The following is an 18970-nucleotide window of genomic DNA, read 5'->3' on the forward strand; positions in this document are numbered from 1 at the left end:
CAGGCATGAGGTGAGGAAACCCCAGTGGTGGAAAGCTTTGGGAAATAATGGTCCAAATTCACCTGTTCCTCGCAAATATGTTACTCATTCAAAGATACTGGATCCTTAAATGTTATTTTCTAAAGGAAATCTACCTGATAGGAATTTGAATGAATCCATACTAACTGTCATCCCACGAATTAACCAGTATCTCACTGAAATTTGAGAAATCTAGAAGCAGGAAGAGGCCATTCAGCCCCTTGAGCCTTTCACGTCATTCAATTAATCATGGCTGATCTGTATCTAAATTTGCTGATGACACAAAGATAGGTAGGATAGTAAATTGTGAAGAGGACATAAGGAGGCAACAAAAAGATATAGATAGGTTAAGTGAGTGGGCAACGATCTGACAAATGGAGTATAATGTGGGAAAATGTGAAATTGTCCATTTTGGCAGGAAGAATAAAAAAGTAGTGTATTATCTAAATGGTGAGAGGTTGCAGAGCTCTGAGATGCAGAGGGATCTGAGTGTCCTAGTGCATGAATCACAAAAGGTTAGTATACAGGTACAGCAAGTAATTAGGAAAGCTAATAGGATGTTATCGTTTATTGCGAGGGGAATTGAATACAAGAGTAAGAAGATTATGCTTCAGTTATACAGGCTTTGGTGAGACCACATCTGGAGTACTGTGTACAGTATTGGTGGTCTTATTTAAGGAAGGCTGTAAGTGCATTGGAAGCAGTTCAGAGAAGGTTTGCTAGACTAATATCTGGAATGGGCAGGTAGTCCTATGAGGAAAGGTTGGACAGAACTAAGCTTGTATCTGCTGGAGTTTAGAAGAGTAAGAGGCAACTTGATTGAAACATATAAGATCCTGAGAGGTCTTAACAGGGTGGATGTGTAAAAGATCTTTTCTCTTGTGGGAGAATCTAGAATTAGGGGTCACTGTTTAAAAATAAGGGGTTGCCTATTTAAAACAGAGATGAGGAGAATTTTTTTCTCTTAGAGGGCTGTGAGTCTTTGCAACTTCCTTCCTCAAAAAGCAGTGGAAACAGAGTCTGAATATTTTTAAGGCAGAGGTAGACAGATTCTTGATAAGCAAGGGAGTAGGCAGGAATTTGGAGTTGAAGTTACAGTCAGATCAGCATGATCTTATTGAATGGCGGAGCAGGCTCGAGGGGCTGAGTGGCCTACTCCTGCTCCTAATTCGTATGTTCTATCTTAACTCCATAACGTCTTGGTTCCATGATTCTTAAGACCCCTACAGAACAAAAATTTATCAATCTCAGTTTTGAAATTGACCCACAACTTCAACAGCATTTTGGGTGAAAGAGGGTACCAGTTTTCCATGCCCCTTTGCATGATGAAGTACTCACTGACATCACCCCTGTACAGCCTAGCGCTGAAGGTGATGCCCTCGTCTTATTCTGGGCTCTCCACCACCAGAGGAAATAGTGTATTTCTATTGACTATCAAATCCTTTAATCATCTTAAACGCCTCAATTAGATCTCCTCTTAGTCTTCTATGTTCAAATGAATAGAAGTCAAGTCTATGCAAACTATTCCCATAATTTAATTCTTTTAGTCCCCTGGTATGATTCTAGTGAATCTGCAGTACACCTCTGCAAAGCCAATGGTTTTGATTATTAGTGATCAATGCTCACTATTGGTGTGTACACAAGAAAAATAACTGAGAAATTGTCTTTCATTCTGAAGGTTTATTAAACACAGGAGGATCTGTTCGCCCTAGTCCATTATCCTCCAGTCTTTGAGAGAAACCCTCAGCTTGGGGAAGTATTAGGGGCTTCAGTACCTGGCTGAAGGTTATCCCCCGAATGTTTGCTTGTGCTGACCTGTTGGTTTCTCTACTCGCCCCAGTCCCTGTCTCATGAGAAGCTGAGGACGTTGGAGAAGCTGAAGGACAGCGAGCACCAGGCTCAGCAGCTGACCAGCCAGAACGAGCAGCTCTCACAATCCAGCGGAACATTCCGTGCCATCCTGCAGCAAATTGAGGAGGATATGAAGAAACTGCAGGATGAGAAAGTTCTTGCTGAGGAAAGGTGAGGAGAAGAGCTTAGATTGCAGTTTTAGAAGGGGAAAGAATGAGGGAGGAGTGCACACGAGCTCCCGACAGCAGATGGAAAACCCAGGGAGAATGATCTGAATGGCTGGGCCTTGTTCACATAATAGTTCCAGGAATTCCAGGCCCTAATCTTTGAAATTTCCTCTCTAATCTCTCTGCCTCACTTCTCACTTTCCTTCTCTTGAGGCACTCTTTAAAATCTACCTCATTGACAAAGCTTTTGGTCATCTAACCTAATATCTCCTTATGTGGCCCTGTGTCATGCTTTATTTGATAATGCGCCTATGAAACTCCCTGAGGGCATTTTACTGTGTTAAATCACACAGAATCATAGTGCAGAAGAGGCCCTTCGGCTCATCGAGTCTGCACCGACACGTGAGAAACACCTGACCTACCTACCTAGTCCCATTTACCAGCACTTGGCCCATAGCCTTGAATGTTATGATGTGCCAATGCTCATCCAGGTAATTTTTAAAGGATGTGGGGCAACCCACCTCCACCACCCTCCCAGGCAGTGCATTCCAGACCGTCACCACCCTCTGGGTAAAAAAGTTTTGCCTCACATTCCCCCTAAACTTCCTGCCCCTCACCTTGAACTTATGCCCCCTTGTGATTGACCCTTCAACTAAGGGGAATAGCTGCTCCCTATCCACCCTGTCCATGCCCCTCATAATCTTGTACACCTCGATCAGGTGGCCCCTCAGTCTTCTCTGCTCCAACGAAAACAACCCAAGTCTATCCAACCTCTCTTCATAACTTAAATGTTTCATCCCAGGCAACATCCTGGTGAATCTCCTCTGCACCCACTCCAGTGCAATCACATCCTTCCTATAATGTGGCGACCAGAACTGCACACAGTACTCCAGCTGTGGCCTCAATAAGGTTCTATACAACTCCAACATGACCTCCCTACTTTTGTAATCTATGCCTCGATTGATAAAGGCAAGTGTCCCATATGCCTTTTTCACCACCCCACTAACATGCCCCTCCGCCTTCAGAGATCTATGGACACACACGCCAAGGTCCCTTTGTTCCTCAGAACCTCCTAGTGTCATGCCGTTCATTGAATACTTCCTTGTCAAATTACTCCTTCCAAAGTGTACCAGCTCACACTTTTCAGGGTTAAATTCCATCTGCCACTTATCTGCCCATTTGACCATCCCGTCTATATCTTCCTGTAGCCCAAGATGCTCAACCTCACTGTTAACCGCCCGGCCAATCTTATAAGTATGCTATATAAATGCATTTTGTTGTTGTTGTTGCTATTGACCAGATCCCAGTGCCAGGCCAACGCTCTGGACTGGGAATTTGGTGACAGTTACTGGGAGGAGGGACCAAGGGCAAAGGCTTCCAATGCATTTGGTGTGAGTCTGGGGCTGGGGAGGCCCAAGGACTCCATGTGGGTAAGGGGGCTGGGGAGGTGTGGGGAGGGAGGCTTTAGCACTTTTGTCCCTCCTGGCCCACAAGGAGGTATGACAGAAGTACATTTTGACAATGTACCCTGGCCTCTACTGGCCAGCTGGTTTCTCCTGTCATAGGTCTGCAGACTCCCTGACTCATCATGTCATGGCACCAATTAGATCATGGGGTCTTTACCTGTTAGGTAGGCCTTCACCTGCCTGTAATGGGAGCCTCAGCTAAATTTAAGTTGGTGAAGGTAAGGTGACCCTCGGTGGGAATGGAGAAACCTCAGGTTGGTAAGTGGCCTCAGCGTAATCTTCACTGCCTGTCAGCCACCATTCTCGCTGGTTGGGAGGTTAAAATCACAACCTCTTCTGCTATTCCCGAAAGCCAATTGTTGAAGGTTAGAGATAGAACTGATCTTTACACACTTTTTATATTTATTTACAGTGTTACACATTACGAACATGCACCTCCTAACCCAACTACCACAGTTCCATTCTGTGTCTACTTATAGGGAAAAAATTTTCCCCTGTCGGGGGGGAAGTGCAGGAGCAGGCGTGCGTGCCTCTGATCGGCGCCCTCAATTGGGGGTGTGCCGCCATTTTACGTGGGTGGGCCAATTAAGGCCCCACGCAGCGTGACGTGCCCCAGGAAGTGCTATGCAGTCCCTGTGCGGGCAAAGGTGGGGGGGATTCCCTCAGCCAGGAGTGTGCCCTTTCGCGTGATCTCCCTGAGGCTAAGTGCTGCCTCAGGGAGATCGGCTCCGAATTAAAATTTGCAGTGAAAATGATAGAAAAATTTCCCTGACATGTCCCCTCATGTGACACTGTCACATGAGTTGGGACATGTCCATAACTTTAACTGAAACCATTATTAAAAACTTAAATACCCTCATGAAACCTCATCCCGCCCGTGGATGAGGTTTCATACTTTTTCTGAAGCCCACCAGGGCTCCCGGCCTGCCCGCCAACCTTAAGGTTGGACGGGCAGGTCCATTAATGATTTTAGTTAGTTACTCAATGGCCTCAAAAGGCCGTTGACAGGTCGGCGGGCGCACAGCTGACTCGGCTGCGCCCCCGCCGACCTGAAAATGGAAATTACGCGGGGTGATGTCGGGAGTTCCACTCGGGGTCATCCTGCGTCATTTTACGTGTCGGCGAGCGGGCTCCACCCCCACTCGCCAACCGGAAGATCCTACCCATAGGTGCTCAAGTGAATCTCCATGGAAAAGAGCATAACTAGAGGCTATCGACATAAGGTAGCCACCAAGAAATCTATAGGGAATTCAGAAGAAACCTCTTTACCCAAAGACTGGTGAGAATGTGGGATTTGTTACCACAGGGTGTGGTTGAAGCAAATAGTATTGATGCATTTAATGAGAAGCTGCAAAGGCATATGAGGGAGAAGATGGTTACAATGATAGATTTAGATGAGGAAAGGCTTGAACTGAACATAAATGCCAGCATGGACTGGTTGGTCTGAAAGGCCTGTGTCTGTGCTGTATGTCCTATGTTATTCTGTATAATCCAATTAATGTCTACCATTTGCATATAATTAAACACAATTAATATACAATTAATGCCTTTGAGTCTGCAAATTATTTTTGCTCTGGTACCTCAGCAAAGCTATCCTTTGGATGAAACTTTAAACCTATGCCCTGCCCATCAAGGCAAATGGGCATTAAAATTCCTCGGGCACTATTCAAAGCACAGCAGGAAGTTTTCCCAGTGCCATGGCCAATGTTCTTCCCTCAATGATGAACAACACATTACCTGTTTATTTTATATGTAAGGATTCTTTGTTTTTAATTTGTTTTTGGGATGTGGACAACAAGGCCCCATTGATCATCCATCCCTTGTTCCCCTGAGAAAGTGGCACAGAGCCTTATACTTCAGAAGTTGTTTCTCAAGCTTGCTAAGCATTTCAACCAACCTCGTAGTGTGGGGCTGGAGTCATGTGTAGGCCAGAGTGGTTAAAGATAGAAGGTTTGCTTCTCAGCGTATTCTCCAGGAAAGGTAGAATATAACCTAGATGCAATTTATTTCTGTCAAGTTTCTTTAAATGAACATTTCTCTGCTCCAATTGGCTACTGCCTTTTCTACATTATAACAGTGACAACAAATGTACTTCATTAGCTGTGAAGTGATTTGGGATGTTCTGAGGTGGTGAAAGGTGCTATATAAATGCAAGTTCTTCCATTTCTCTCTGTAGGCTACAGGAGAATGAAAAGAGAGCGCTTGCATTGCAGGAGGAGCGTGAGTTTTATTCCACCCAGTCCCAGGAACTCCAGGTCTCACTCTCAGAGCTGACAGCAGAGAAGCAGAAAACAGAGAGTGAGCTGAGGGTAAGAGAGCTTTAATTGACAGATCAGTCATCTGTTATTCACTGTGTGATCCATCAGGCTTCTGGGTGTGAGAGCAGGGTGGAGTAGTGGGCGGTTGGGGGTGGTGGGTGAGTAAATGTGGTGTGGGGGGGTGGGGGTTTAATGAGGGTGGGGGAGGTGACTGGAGGTGGTGAAGAAATATTTATTGATGAAAAATCTTTATGCAAGGATGTGGAGCAAAGGATTGCAATTAAAATGGGTCCAACATTTGTAGATTTGCGGCAAAATGAAGAAATACAGGACAAACTGCTCATTGATCAGCTGCACGTTAGCCTTTTGCGTAGGTTGTGTATTTAAAAATATTATTTGTTCTTTGGATCTGAGTTTCAGAGGACAGACATGTAGAACACTTGCAAATAAAAAGCTGTTTGGCCTTGGCAAGGTAATTTAACAATTGGGAATCAATTGCACTCGCAGCCTGGCCATAACTGGAAAAATACCCCCAGTGGAGCTGGATGAGAGATCCCTTCTCACGACCCAGAGACCGAGTGGGTCAAGAACCCATGTCTAGGAAGTGTAAAGTAACGCTTGGACAAAATACAATTCAGCACCATCAGGCAAACACAGAGGAAAAGATCCACACCAGCTGTCTTTTCAGAGACTGAAGGCCTCCAATTCCCAGCCTCCAACAGAACAGTGTGTAGGCACATGGACTAAGAATATGAACATACGAACAAAGAGTAGGGGTAGGCCATTCAGCCCCTCGAGCCTGCTCTGCTATGTAATAAGATCATGACTGATCTGATAGTAACCTGAAATCTGCGTCCCGTATACCCCCGATAACCTATCACCCTCTTGCTTACCAAGGATCTATCCAAAAACAGAAAATGCTGGAAAATCTCAGCCGGTCTAGCAGCATCTGTGGAGTGAGAAACAGAGTTAACGTTTCGAGTCTGTATGATCCTTAAATCCGTCTCTGCCTTAAAAATATTCAAAAACTCTGCTTCCGCCACCTTTTCAGGAAGAGAGTTCCAAAGGCTCATGGCCTGAGTGAAAGAAAATCACCTCATCTCTGTTTTAAATGGGTGACCCCTGATTTTTAAACAGTGACCTCTAGTTCTAGATTCTTCCACAAATGGAAACATCCTCTCCACATCCACCCTGTCAGGACCCCTCAGGATCTTATTTGTTTCAATCAAGTAATGCCTGGCTCAGAGCAACCGTGGTTCTATCGAGAGTCACAGGGAGTGAGGGACACAAAATTACCCTGAAGAGAATGAAGAAAGGTTCAAGCTGGGCTGTAACTCCTTCTGTAGTTGAATAATCCAGTACTTGTGGGCAGGCTCACATTTGATAAATGGGCAGGTTGCAACAATTGAGCCCCTGCAGAAAGCAGCACCATCAGGAGAGGATGCAAGTGAGGAAAGGAGGGTCAAATGTTGGGTTTTTATTTCTTTCCAAATTCCTGCTGTGGTAAATGAGAGCAACTTGTATGTATATAATGCCTTTAACTTAGTAAAGATATTAAACATTTTGAGACTGGGCTACGTAATTATTATGGCTAAAAGCTTGGTCAAAGAGGTAGGTTTTAAGAAGGAAAGAGGATTAGAGAGGTGGAGAGGTTTAGGAGGGATTCCCAAAGCGTAGGACCCAGGCAGCTTAAGGCACGACTGCCAGTGGTGAAGCAATGGTAATCGGGGATGCGCAAGAGGCCAGAATTGGAGGAGTGCAGATATCTCGGAGTAATGTGGGGCTGGAGGAGGTTACAGAGATAGGGAGGGGCAAGGCCATGGAGGGAAGCATTGATTTAAGCAGCTTCTGCTCAATTATATCCCATTCCTGTGGTAACTATGGTTTTATCTGATGCGTAGTATACCTTTTAAGCAGTGTTATAAAGGAAGGTCACATGATCTTGAGCAGCCAATAGTGGAGTAGCGCAGGCTAACTGTATTTAGTTGGAAGTCAGTAGTCTGCAAGTGAGCAGCAGAAGTATACAGATAGAGTTTGGTGTAGAAACACATGTGTAGCTGCTGAGTACCTTGTAAATAAACAGAATGTGTTCCACCTAAGAAGTGTCTGCAGAACTACTCTATCTAAAGTACAAACTCGGTCACCCCGCAACAAGCGTGCAAGTGTGACTCACAAGTCACAACAGTTCCCAACGTATGGGGGGTCTTATGGTACAGTGGGTAGTGTCCCTGCCTCTGAGCGAGAAACTCTGGGTTCTCGTCCTACCCCAGGTCTTGATGACCAAGGAAAGTGCGCTCATGTTGCAGCCAAACAGGTTGAGTATCAACCTGTAAATCCTTCCAACACTTGCCAATGGCAGTTGATAAGAGTGGGAGAGATTCTTGGTCAGCCATGTGAAGCAAAGAACCATCACTATCCATAGCTCCAGACTACAATATGCATGTAAAAGTCCATATTGCCACAGCAAGTTGGATTCCCTGAGTGAACTGTAATGCATCACCAACACCCAAAATATAAACAGCTACCTTCCTTTCCTCTTCTAGCCAGGTTGTTTTGCATTTATTTCTGCCATAGAGACTGGTCAGTGGATTGGTTCCCCATCCTCTTAACTTTCCTTGAGGAGATGCATGAGAACGTCACAAGTAAGTTAGTTCTCAGCTGTGACTCAGTGGCTAGCATTCTCGCCTCTGAGTTAGAAGTTGGTGGATTCAAGTTCCACTCCAGAGGTTTGAAAACAAAATCCAGGCTGGCACACCAGCGCAGTACTGAAGGAGTGCTGCACTTACAGACATGCTCTCTTTCAAATAAGATGTTAAATTGAGGCCCTGTCTGCCCCCTCAAGTGGACATGAAAGATGCATGACATTGTTCGAAGGAGAGCAGGAGAGTTCTCCCTAGTGCCCTGACCGATATTTATCCATTAATGAACACCATTAAAATAGAGGATCTGGTCATTATCACATTTCTGTTGAAGTGGGAGCTTGCTGTGCACAAATTGCCTGCCACATTTTCCTCCATTACAACAGTGACTACATTTTACAAATACATCATTGACTGTAAAGTATTTTGGGATGTCCTGAGGTTGTGAAAGGCGCTATATAAATGAAAGTATTTCTTTCATTCCCTGGAGTGACAGCCTAGATGTTTTATTAGTTTTCATGCCTTTGGAGCGGGACTTGAATCTAGGACCTACTTACTTAGAGGTGAGAGTGCTACCCATAATTAGCCATTCATTTTCAATAACAAACAACAACCTATGTGACTATGGCCATAGTAATCTATCCCTTCTTGACCTGTCTGCAGCCTTTCACACTGTTGACCACACCATTCCTCATTCAATGACTCTCCATTGTCATCCAGCTGGGTGGGACTGCCCTCACGTGGTTTTATTCTAATCTAATCATGGTTAGAGAATCAGTTGCAGTGGCTTCTCTTCCACTCCTGTACCATTATCTCTGGTGCCCTCCTATCCTTGGCTCCCTCCTATTCCTCATCATATTGCTCTTAGGGATGTCATTCAAAGGAACAGTGTTAGTTTTCACACGAGCGCTGATGACACCCAGCTCTGCCTCACCACCACCTCTCTCAATGACTCCACTGTAGCTAAATTATCAGGTGGCTTATTTGACATCCAGTACTGCATGAGCAAAAATTTCCTCAAATTAATCTGAAGCAACACTGCGGAAAAGAGTTGGTCAACTATTATCCTACTGACATTATTAGTGGCTTTTGTGGAGACATAAGGCAGCAGGGGACAGGATCGGGCATTGCTGTGATGTGACATGTAATCAAATAGCCCAGTGACACTCGATTGAGAAAACTTGCACCTGATCCTTGAGCAACTTGAGCGAGGTGCACAGATGGTCACTGGCTCCCTGGAACAGTCGTCCAGCAAGAGTTTGGGAGAAATCGGTGAGGCAAAGACCATGAATGTCGATAATCAGGGCAACACTTGAGGAATATGTGCCATTAATTATAAACTGGTCGACAACAATCAACAAAGTTTCAGAGGGAGAAAGACTGATCTGACCAACCTCTTTGACTTTAAGGGCTGTAGCTGGTTTCAAAGTTAGGGACAGTAAAACACAAACCACAAAGATCATGGGGGAACCATGAAAAACAAATGAGCTGAACGGTAGAAAGCAATGGGCAATTAGTGTCGGTGTGTTGTGCCTAGGAGGAGGCAGTATTGAGTGAACTGCCCGAGTTTGGCTTTGGAACCCTTCATAGTTTGTCATTGATATCAATGACTTTGGTTCACAAATTCAGTGTGAATCTGCAAAGATCACAGGTGAATCCATACCAAAAGAGAAACAGCTGAAGAAGAGTTGGAAGAAGGATGTAAATGGGTCAAATATTATGTGGTGGAAAATTGCAAAGTATTGCACTGGTATTGATTCTTGATAACTCTTTCTTATTGAAGTTGACCTTTATTTCTTTTGCTAGGAGGAGATTAAGTCTCGTGCAGAGCTGGAGCGAAGACTGCAGGAGGCAGAGGAAGCCTTGCAGCGGTTGGAGCAGGGTCTGAGCTCAAATGAACGCACAGTGGAGAAAAATGAGCTAATGAAAGGAGACGTGGGTGAGCTGAGAAGTAAGTGACGGTGGTAACGGTCCTAAATTGCGCTTACCTGGTGTCAGCTGTGGATCAGTTGGTAGCACGTTCACCTCTGAGTCAGGAAATTGCTGATTCAAATCCTATTCTATAGAATTGAGCACATAATCTAGGTTGGTACCCCAGTGCAACACTGAAGCAGCTCGGCACTGCCTTTTGGATGTGACATTAAACTGGGATCCTGTCAGCTCTCTCAGCCGGATGTAAAAGATCCCAGGGGCACTGCTGGAAGAAGAGCAGAGGAGTTATCCCCGTTGTCCTGGCTAATATTTAGCAAACAAAATTTGACATAGAGCTACATATATGAAAGCAGAATTTACATTTCTATAGCGTCTTTCATAGAAACATAAAAAATAGGAGCAGGAGTAGGCCATTTGGCCCTTCGAGCCTGCTCTGCCATTCATTATGATCATGGCTGATCATGCAACTCAATAGCCTGCTCCCGCTTTCTCCCCATATCCTTTGATCCCTTTCGCCCCAAGAGCTATATCTAACTCCTTCTTGAAAACATACAATGTTTTGGCCTCAGCTACTTGAATTCCCAGGCTCACCACTTTCTGGGTGAAGAAAGTTCTCATCTCAGTCCTAAATGGTCTACCCTGTATCCTCAGACTGTGACCCCTGGTTCTGGACTCCCCCACCATCGGGAACATCCTTCCTGCATTTACCCTGTCTAGTCCCGTTAGAATTAAAAGGTTTCTATGAGATCCCCCCTCATTCTTCTGAACTCCAGCGAATATAATCCTAACCGACTCAATCTCTCCTCATATGTCAATCCTACCATCCCAGGAATCAGTCTGGTAAACCTTCGCTGCACTCCCTCTATAGAAAGAACATCCTTCCTCAGATAAGGAGACCAAAATGGCACACAATATTCCAGCTGTGGTCTCACCAAGGCCCTGTATAATTGCAGCAAGACATCCCTGCTCCTGTACTTGAATCCTCTCGCTATGAAGGCCAACATACCACTTGCCCTCTTTACCACCTGCTGCACCTGCATGCTTACCTTCAGTGACTGGTGTACAAGGACACCCAGGTCTCGTTGCACATTCCCCTCTCTCAATTTATAGCCATTCAGATAATAATCTGCCTTCCTGTTTTTGCTACCAAAGTGGATAACCTCACATTTATCCACATTTTACTACATCTGCCATGCATTTAACCACTCACTCAGCTTGTCCAAATCACACTGAAGCATCTCTGCATCCTCCTCAAGACTCACCCTCCCACCCAGCTTTGTCTCATCTGCAAATTTGGAGATATTACATTTAGTTCCCTCATCTAAATCATTAATATATATTGTGAATAACTGGGGTCCCAGCACCGATCCCTGCGGTACCCCACTAGTCAATGCCTGCCATTTGGAAAAAGGCCCGTTTATTCCTACTCTTTGTTTCCTGTCTGCCAACCAGTTTTCTATCCATCTCAATACACTACCCCCAATTTCATGGGCTTTAATTTTACACGCTAATCTCTTATGTGGGACTTTGTCGAAAGCCTTCTGAAAGTCCAAATAAACAACATCCACTGACTCCCCCTCATCAACTCTACTAGATACATTCTCGAAAAATTCCAGTAGATTTGTCAAGCATGATTTCCCTTTTGTAAATCCATGCTGACTCTGTCCGCTTCTGCCACTGTTTTCTAAGTGCTCAGCTATTAAATCTTTTATAATGGATTCTAGAATTTTTTCCACTACTGACGTCAGGCTGACTGGTCTATAATTCTCTGTTTTCTCTCTACCACTCTTTTTAAATAGTGGGGTTACATTAGCTACCCTCCAATCTGTAGGAACTGTTCCAGAGTCTATAGAATCTCGGAAGATGACCACCAATGCATCCACTATTTCTAGGGCCACTTCCTTAAATACTCAGTTCAGAACCTCAGGACATCTCAAAGTGCTTTATAGCCAATGAAGAACTATTGAATTGCAGTCATTGTTGTAATGTAGGGAACACAACAGCCAACATGCACAAAGCAAGATCCCACAAACAGCAATGTGATGATGACCATATAATCTGTTTTAGTGATGTTGGTTGAGATATAAATATTGGCCAGGAAATATTAGGGCAGGTTACCAAATACTTGATCAAAGAGTTAGGTTTCAAGCAGCAAGTTAAAGAAGGAGAGAAAGGTGGAGAGGGTTAGGGAGGGAATTCCAGAATTTAGAGCCCAGGCAGTTGAAGGCACGGCAGCCAAGGGTAAGATGAAGGGATTGGGGAATGGACAAGAGGCCAGAATTGGAGGAATGCAGCGTTCCGAGAGTCTGAGGGCTGAAGGCCATCAGAGAGATAGGGAGGGGGATGAGGCCATGGTCGAGTTTGAAAACAAGGATGATGGTTTCAAAATGGATTGAGAATTGGTTAGCAGACAGGAAACAGAGAGTAGGAATAAATGGGTCTTTTTCGGAGTGGCAGGCGGTGACTAGTGGGGTACCACAGGGATCAGTGCTTGGTCCCTAGCTGTTCACAATATATATCAATGATTTGGGTGAGGGAACCAAATGTAATATTTCCAAGTTTGCTGACGACACAAAACTTGGTGGGAATGTGAGTGGTGCGGAGGATGCTAAGAGGCTTCAAGATGATTTAGACAAGTTGAGTGAGTGGGCAAATACATGGCAGATGCAGAATAATGTGGATAAATGTGAAGTTATCCACTTCAGTAGGCAAAAGGGCAGAGTATTATTTAAATAGTGATAGATTGGGAAACGTTAATGTACAAAGGGACTGGGTTTCCTTGTACACCAATCACTGAAAGCAAGCATGCAGGTCCAGCAAGCAATTAAGAAGCAAATAGTATGTTGGCCTTCATTGAGAGAGGACTTGTGTACAGGAGCAAGGATGTCTTACAGCAGCTGTACAGGGCCTTGGTGAGACCATACCTGGAGTATTGTGTGCAGTTTTGGTCTCCTTGCCTAAGAAAGAATATACTTGCCATTGAGGGAGTGCAGCAAAGGTTGACCAGACTGATTCCTGGGATGGCAGGATTGTTGTATGAGAAGAGATTGGGTCGACTAGGCCTGTATTTACTGAAGTTTAGAAGAATGAGAGGGGATCTCACTGAAATGTATAAAATTCTAACAGGGCTGGACAGACTGGATGCAGGGATGATGTTTCATCTGGCTGGGGGGTCTAGAACCAAGACTCAGGATACGGGGTAGGCCATTTAGGACTGAGATGAGGAGAAACTCCTTACTCAGAGGGTGGTGAACCTGTGGAATTCTCTTCCACAGAGGCTGTGGAGGCCAAGTCACTGAATACATTTAAGAAGGAAATAGATAGATTTCTAGACTCTAACGTATCAAGGGGTATGGGGAGAGAACCAGAATGTGGCATTGAGATAGAGGATCAGCCATGATCATATTGAATGGAGGAGCAGGCTCGAAGGGCCGAATGACCTACTCCTACTCCTATTTTCTGTTTTTAAAAATCGAGGCGTTGTTGGATGAAAACAAATTTAAGGACCGCCCAGTGTTATGAAGTACATCTGGTCTTTTGTGTTTAAGAGAAGATACTTTCAACAATCTAGCAAGCTTTTGAGTTCTCGCTCCAAAACCCTCCACATCTCTGCCTCTCTACTTCTCTCTCTTCATTTATGATTTCTCTAAAATCCATCTCAGCACTCCTAATACCTCCCGCTGTGTGTTGGCATCCATTTTGTTTTCCTGCAGAATTTTCTTTTAACCCTAGTACAAGTTTCATAATTGGTTACTCACAGTTGTGACCAGAAGATTCATTCCTGTTGAGTTCAGGACATGCCTGGGAAATTGGAACCCAACCCTCACAAGGGACCATCTAGGGATAGAAGGAACTCACTGCAAGTTTTGTTAATGTTTTTACCCAGTTTCATACTGGGGACCTTTCGCGTGTGAGGCGAACGTGACAACTACACTACAGAAACAACTGACAAAGGGGAAATCATCTGAAATTTTGGCAGAGGAACTCAATGCAAACAAGCACCTTTAATTTAGAAAGATGAAATCAAGAAAATGAGTTACAGGTCATAAAGTCACTTGACTTGGAGCAAACAAACTGTCAAAGGAGCCAAACGAGGTAACATTTGGTTAATTTGAATCTGCTGAGCCTGCTTGAAGTACTGAAGTACACAACAGACATGTAACAAAAATCTAATTAGAATTAAGCCACTTGGAGCTAATTACAGGAGGATCATCAACAAGTCACCTCCTCAAGAGAATAAACGTGGCAGTATTTTTCATCACAGTTCTGCCCACCAGTCACCCTTCAAGCTTCCTCTTGGGCCTCCACCCATGAGCGAAGAGGGCAGGTAGCTGTGCCCTGATCCCTGAACATTGACATGTGCTGTCCTTGGGATGGGTTCTGCAGCTGCTACATTCCCAGGATCAGAGATGGGGGAAGTTGTGTGGAGAGAGCAGATTTTCTCCTGTGGGCAAGCATCTGGTTTCTGCTTGCCATCCCCATCCTTTCCTGATTGATTGTGTGGCCAAGATGAGGAAGTCGCAGGTACTAGGGAAGGGCCTTCAGGGGTCTGCCCACTGTATTAAATCTCAACCTGGATTACTGGCTGTTTTGAAAAGCCTCGTAGGTGGAAGTGCAAAGGAGAGGATTGTGTATCTGTGAGACTGCAGCTTGAAATGGGAGGTGTATCTGTGAATTTCCACCCCCAGTCGAGTGATGAGTCCAGCACGTAACATGGAAAAGTTAATTAGGACTTGGCACAAATCCTGCTAACGCCCACATTTCTGAGCAGGCTTGCAGTTCTCAGCGAGAATGACCACCTTTCTAAGCAGAGTTGAGTGATCATTTTTAAAAAATATATTCTGGGCATGCACTGTGCCTCAGGAAGGATATATTGGCCTTGCAGGGAGTGTGATGTAGATTTACCAGAATGATACCGCAGCTAAAAATTTAAGTATGAGGACAGGACTGCATAGTCTAAGCCAGTAGTTCTTAAACTTTTCTAATTGAAGCACCTCTTTTTTTAAATGAATTAATAATTGCAGACCCTTCCCCCATGTAAACTATAATACTATTGTAGATCCATGATATGAAAGTGCTGCATCTAAAGAGCATTTTAATAATCTTTTTAAGAAGATTGGGATATTTATATACAGATATCAGTGAGATGGGTATGACTGCTTCTCACAGCAGTCTGTCTGTCTTTAGTGTGATGTTTGATGATGACACTCATAAATCATTCTCCACTTCCAGATGGACCCTGTGCCACAGCAGAAAATGATGCTCTGCAATGTTTGTTGTTGGGAAAGGGAACAATATTTTCATTGCTTCTTTTATTAATTCTGGATACTTTGCAGCAACAAATGACCAAAAACTGGGAAGGTGCTTGTTCCTCAAACTTAGGACGCAATCTTCTGCCCTTTGAAAAATTTCAGGCTTCAGGACAATTTCTGGCTTAGAGGCGTGAAAAAGTCAACAGGAGATGACCAATTAAGAGGCAGCCTCTGCAGTGGGCAGGGGTGGGTGGTTTCCCAAGGCAGGAGGTCCAATTGGTGGGCAGGCACAGCTGGACGCACTGCAGCCCCACCTGGAAAGGTGGTCAGGGCACTGCTGTGGCAGATAAGGGAGCATGACGGCGTCTCAAAATGGAAGCGCTCTCAGAAGCCTGATTAGTGTGTGTGTATATATATATATATATATATATATATGAAAGCACCCACAGTTCGTAGGACCATCAGTGTTGAGGGAAACCCCTTGAAAGGAAGGGGTATGCCTTAAGCTGTGGCCTTTGCTCTTTAATGGTGCATTCATGGGGCCAGTGACAGGAAGTTTATAGGTCCTTCCCACTTGTTGCCAGGAAGCCACCTCCAAGTTGCTGCCGGCCTCTCAACTCAACGGGGGACCGCTCTGATGCTAGGAAGATCCTGGCAGTGTTAGCAACTTGACTCCAGTTGGTTCCTTAAGTGTCCTAATTGGCTGCATGTCCCTGCTGGGTGGGTAACCGCTGCTGCATTGACCACACCTCCAGCGAGATCACTTGGAGGCAGGAAAACGCCAGGGAGTCGACCTTATGCGCAAGTTTCAAATTTTGCTCCCATTCCTGCTTCCAAACCACCTCTGCGGGGCCTGGAAGATTTCCACCCTTCGTTCTCAGCGAGTAGTCGCAGCAGTGTTCCACAAACTACTCTTCTGTTTTCTGTTTAGGCAGCAAGATGTCTAGTAAATGTTGAAAATGGATCCCAAACTCCATTGTACTGTTGTGTTAACATTTTGAAAATAAACACACTGAAGCACTCCGCCAACATTGTGAGATGATCAATGATAATTCTTTCACACACACAAATGTCATTGTGTTTGCTCCCAGAAACAGTCAGTTGTGAGAACATATCTGAAACTCCACTGCTCAATCTAATTTTCCAAATCTCAATTTTCTTCCTAATTGTTGCAATCTTGTCACTCAGTTTGAGTGTAATGGGTGGAGGTGCTGTTGGGAGCAATGGGAAATCACAGCAATAACCTTTCAACCCACAGCCTCGCTAACACTCGGCTAGGCTTGTATTCTCATGAATTTAGAAGATTAAGAGGTGATGTAAGGAAGCACTTCTTCACACAAAGTGTAGTGGAAATCTGGAAATCTCTCCTCTCAAAGAGGCTGGGGGGTCAGTTGAAAATTTCAAAACTGAGATTGATAGATATTTATTAAGTGTTAACGATTATGGAACCAAGGTGGGTACATGGAGCTATGATACAGATCAGCCATGATCTAATTGAATATTGGAGCAGGCTGGAGAGGTTGAACGTCCTATTCCTACATACACGTTGGAATAATGAGTTTGGGGCCTGTGGGGGGAGCTGATCCTGAAGCGAGCAATCAATGTTCCAATAGCCAAACATATTCCTGCTGCCTAGTCTTGCATTTTTTCAACTCGCCCACAAGGGCTCCTGATTTTTTGCCTGCCATTTGTCTTCCACAGAGTTCTTTGAGGAGTGTATCAGGAAGGCTGAGATTGATGCCAATCTTCCTGTAATCATGAAGAACTCAGTGTATGTGCAAAGGGCTGCAGCCCGCAGGATAAAGAGCTGCAGGTTCCGTCGGAGGAAGTCCACTGCTGTTTGGAACTCTTTTGGTAAGTGTTATCCAATACTGCAAGAGCTTCCTGTTCAATGTGGTGGGATTCAATCCTGGTGGAATGGGGAGTGGGGGGGAAATCTGTATTGTAACATTATAAAGCATTAAACAACTTACTTCAATTACTGGGGGAAGAGAAGTGAAAGTTTTGCTGGGTGAAATTCTTCTCCACCCCATTCCCCACATCCCCCAAACCCTCCACCCTAAACTGCCAATGCAATTGATTGAAGGGACCCTTTTCCTTTTCAGGTTTCTTTTTCTTTCCCACTGCACACCATGTTCCACTGACCTTCTCCCAGCTTTTGTGTATGTGCAATGGGGAGACTGCCCCTATTGTTGCACTTCCCAGGATGACACATCATCCATAAGTGTACGAGTGATTGGAAAACCAACCTTGTTTTTTTCCTGCTCTTGCTGTTTATCAATCCTCACACTCCTCCCTTGAGGAATAGTTTGAAGTTGTTGAAGGATTCACGGGCTGACTAACAGTCTGACAGGATGGTGTTGTTGTTGTTTTTGTATCTTCATGCACTTCCCTTGGGAAATAGTACGAATTAGCGGAAAGATTCACAGGCTGTTTAACATCTCCTCTATGCCAGCCCTGACAAACCTTCACAGTCTTAAAGTCCTCTATCAGATCAACTCAGTCTTCTGTTTTGTGAGAAAAGAGCCACCAGCCTGATCAGTTAACCCTGTGTGGTATCATTTTTGTACATTCTCTTTATAATACGGAGATCATAACTGTTCACAGTGCTCCAAATGTGGTCTAACCAACAACCTATACAAGTATAAGGTAACTTCTCTGCTTTTCAGTTCAATCCCTCTAGAAATGAACCCCAGTGCTTTGTGTTGCTACTTCTGATGACCTCGATCCCTTTGCCTCTACCCCATTCAGAATCCTATCTGCCATGCAGTATGGTGCCTTCCTGGTTCCATGCTAGTTTCTTTGTGTCAGGCCTCAGCGAGAAGAACAATGTCTAAAAGACTAGCTCTGATTTATTTCGCAAGGCATTCACAGGTGAAATGGTAAAGCTTTGTCCTGCTCTTTGCCCTCTGACTATCACTGCATGTGAGTTTATCCAGTGAGCCAAAGGAAAGGTCGATGTTCCACCCCCAGTCTTTGCTGGTCGCACCTTAGGGCAACAGTGTGGAGGGTTTGTTGTGGTTGGGGGGAGGGGGGGTGCAGGTGTGGTATAATTGGCCTTAGCACCAGGGTTGGGGACAGTGACTTGCTAATCTCTATCCAGCGGCCCCCTGGGGCAGCTGTTGGAATAGGGTTCGATTGTGAGTCTCCTTTGGTTGAACAGCCTGGGACACTCATCAGGGTTAATTTCAACTCACAACTACTGGCTGCTCATAGTCTAAAACTGGTGCTGGGGTGGGCTGCATTGAAGGACCTGGGCTGATTCAATGAAGCCCATTGAAGGCCCACCTGATCGACTGTTCGGACAAGCCTGCAAATAGGTGAGCATCGAGCCTGAGGCTGGTTAATTTACAATTGAGGATTCTACACTGGTTGTTGGACTGCTGA

At 44.8% G+C, this 18970-nt stretch overlaps 1 protein-coding gene across 3 annotated transcripts in view; it reads left to right on the forward strand.

The window, feature by feature from the left end:
- Positions 1–18970, forward strand: part of plekhd1 (pleckstrin homology domain containing, family D (with coiled-coil domains) member 1) — a 100922-nt gene that overhangs the window by 62155 nt on the left and 19797 nt on the right. For all 3 annotated transcript variants that reach the window (XM_078562985.1, XM_078562986.1, XM_078562988.1), the window contains 4 exons: positions 1859–2040; positions 5679–5811; positions 10206–10350; positions 17285–17437. In XM_078562985.1, coding sequence (XP_078419111.1) covers positions 1859–2040; positions 5679–5811; positions 10206–10350; positions 17285–17437 — 613 coding nt within the window. The remainder of the gene's footprint in view (positions 1–1858; positions 2041–5678; positions 5812–10205; positions 10351–17284; positions 17438–18970) is intronic.

This window comes from Cetorhinus maximus, chromosome 18 (genome assembly GCF_964194155.1).
Source record: "Cetorhinus maximus chromosome 18, sCetMax3.hap1.1, whole genome shotgun sequence".
Classification (NCBI taxonomy): Eukaryota; Metazoa; Chordata; class Chondrichthyes; order Lamniformes; family Cetorhinidae; genus Cetorhinus; species Cetorhinus maximus.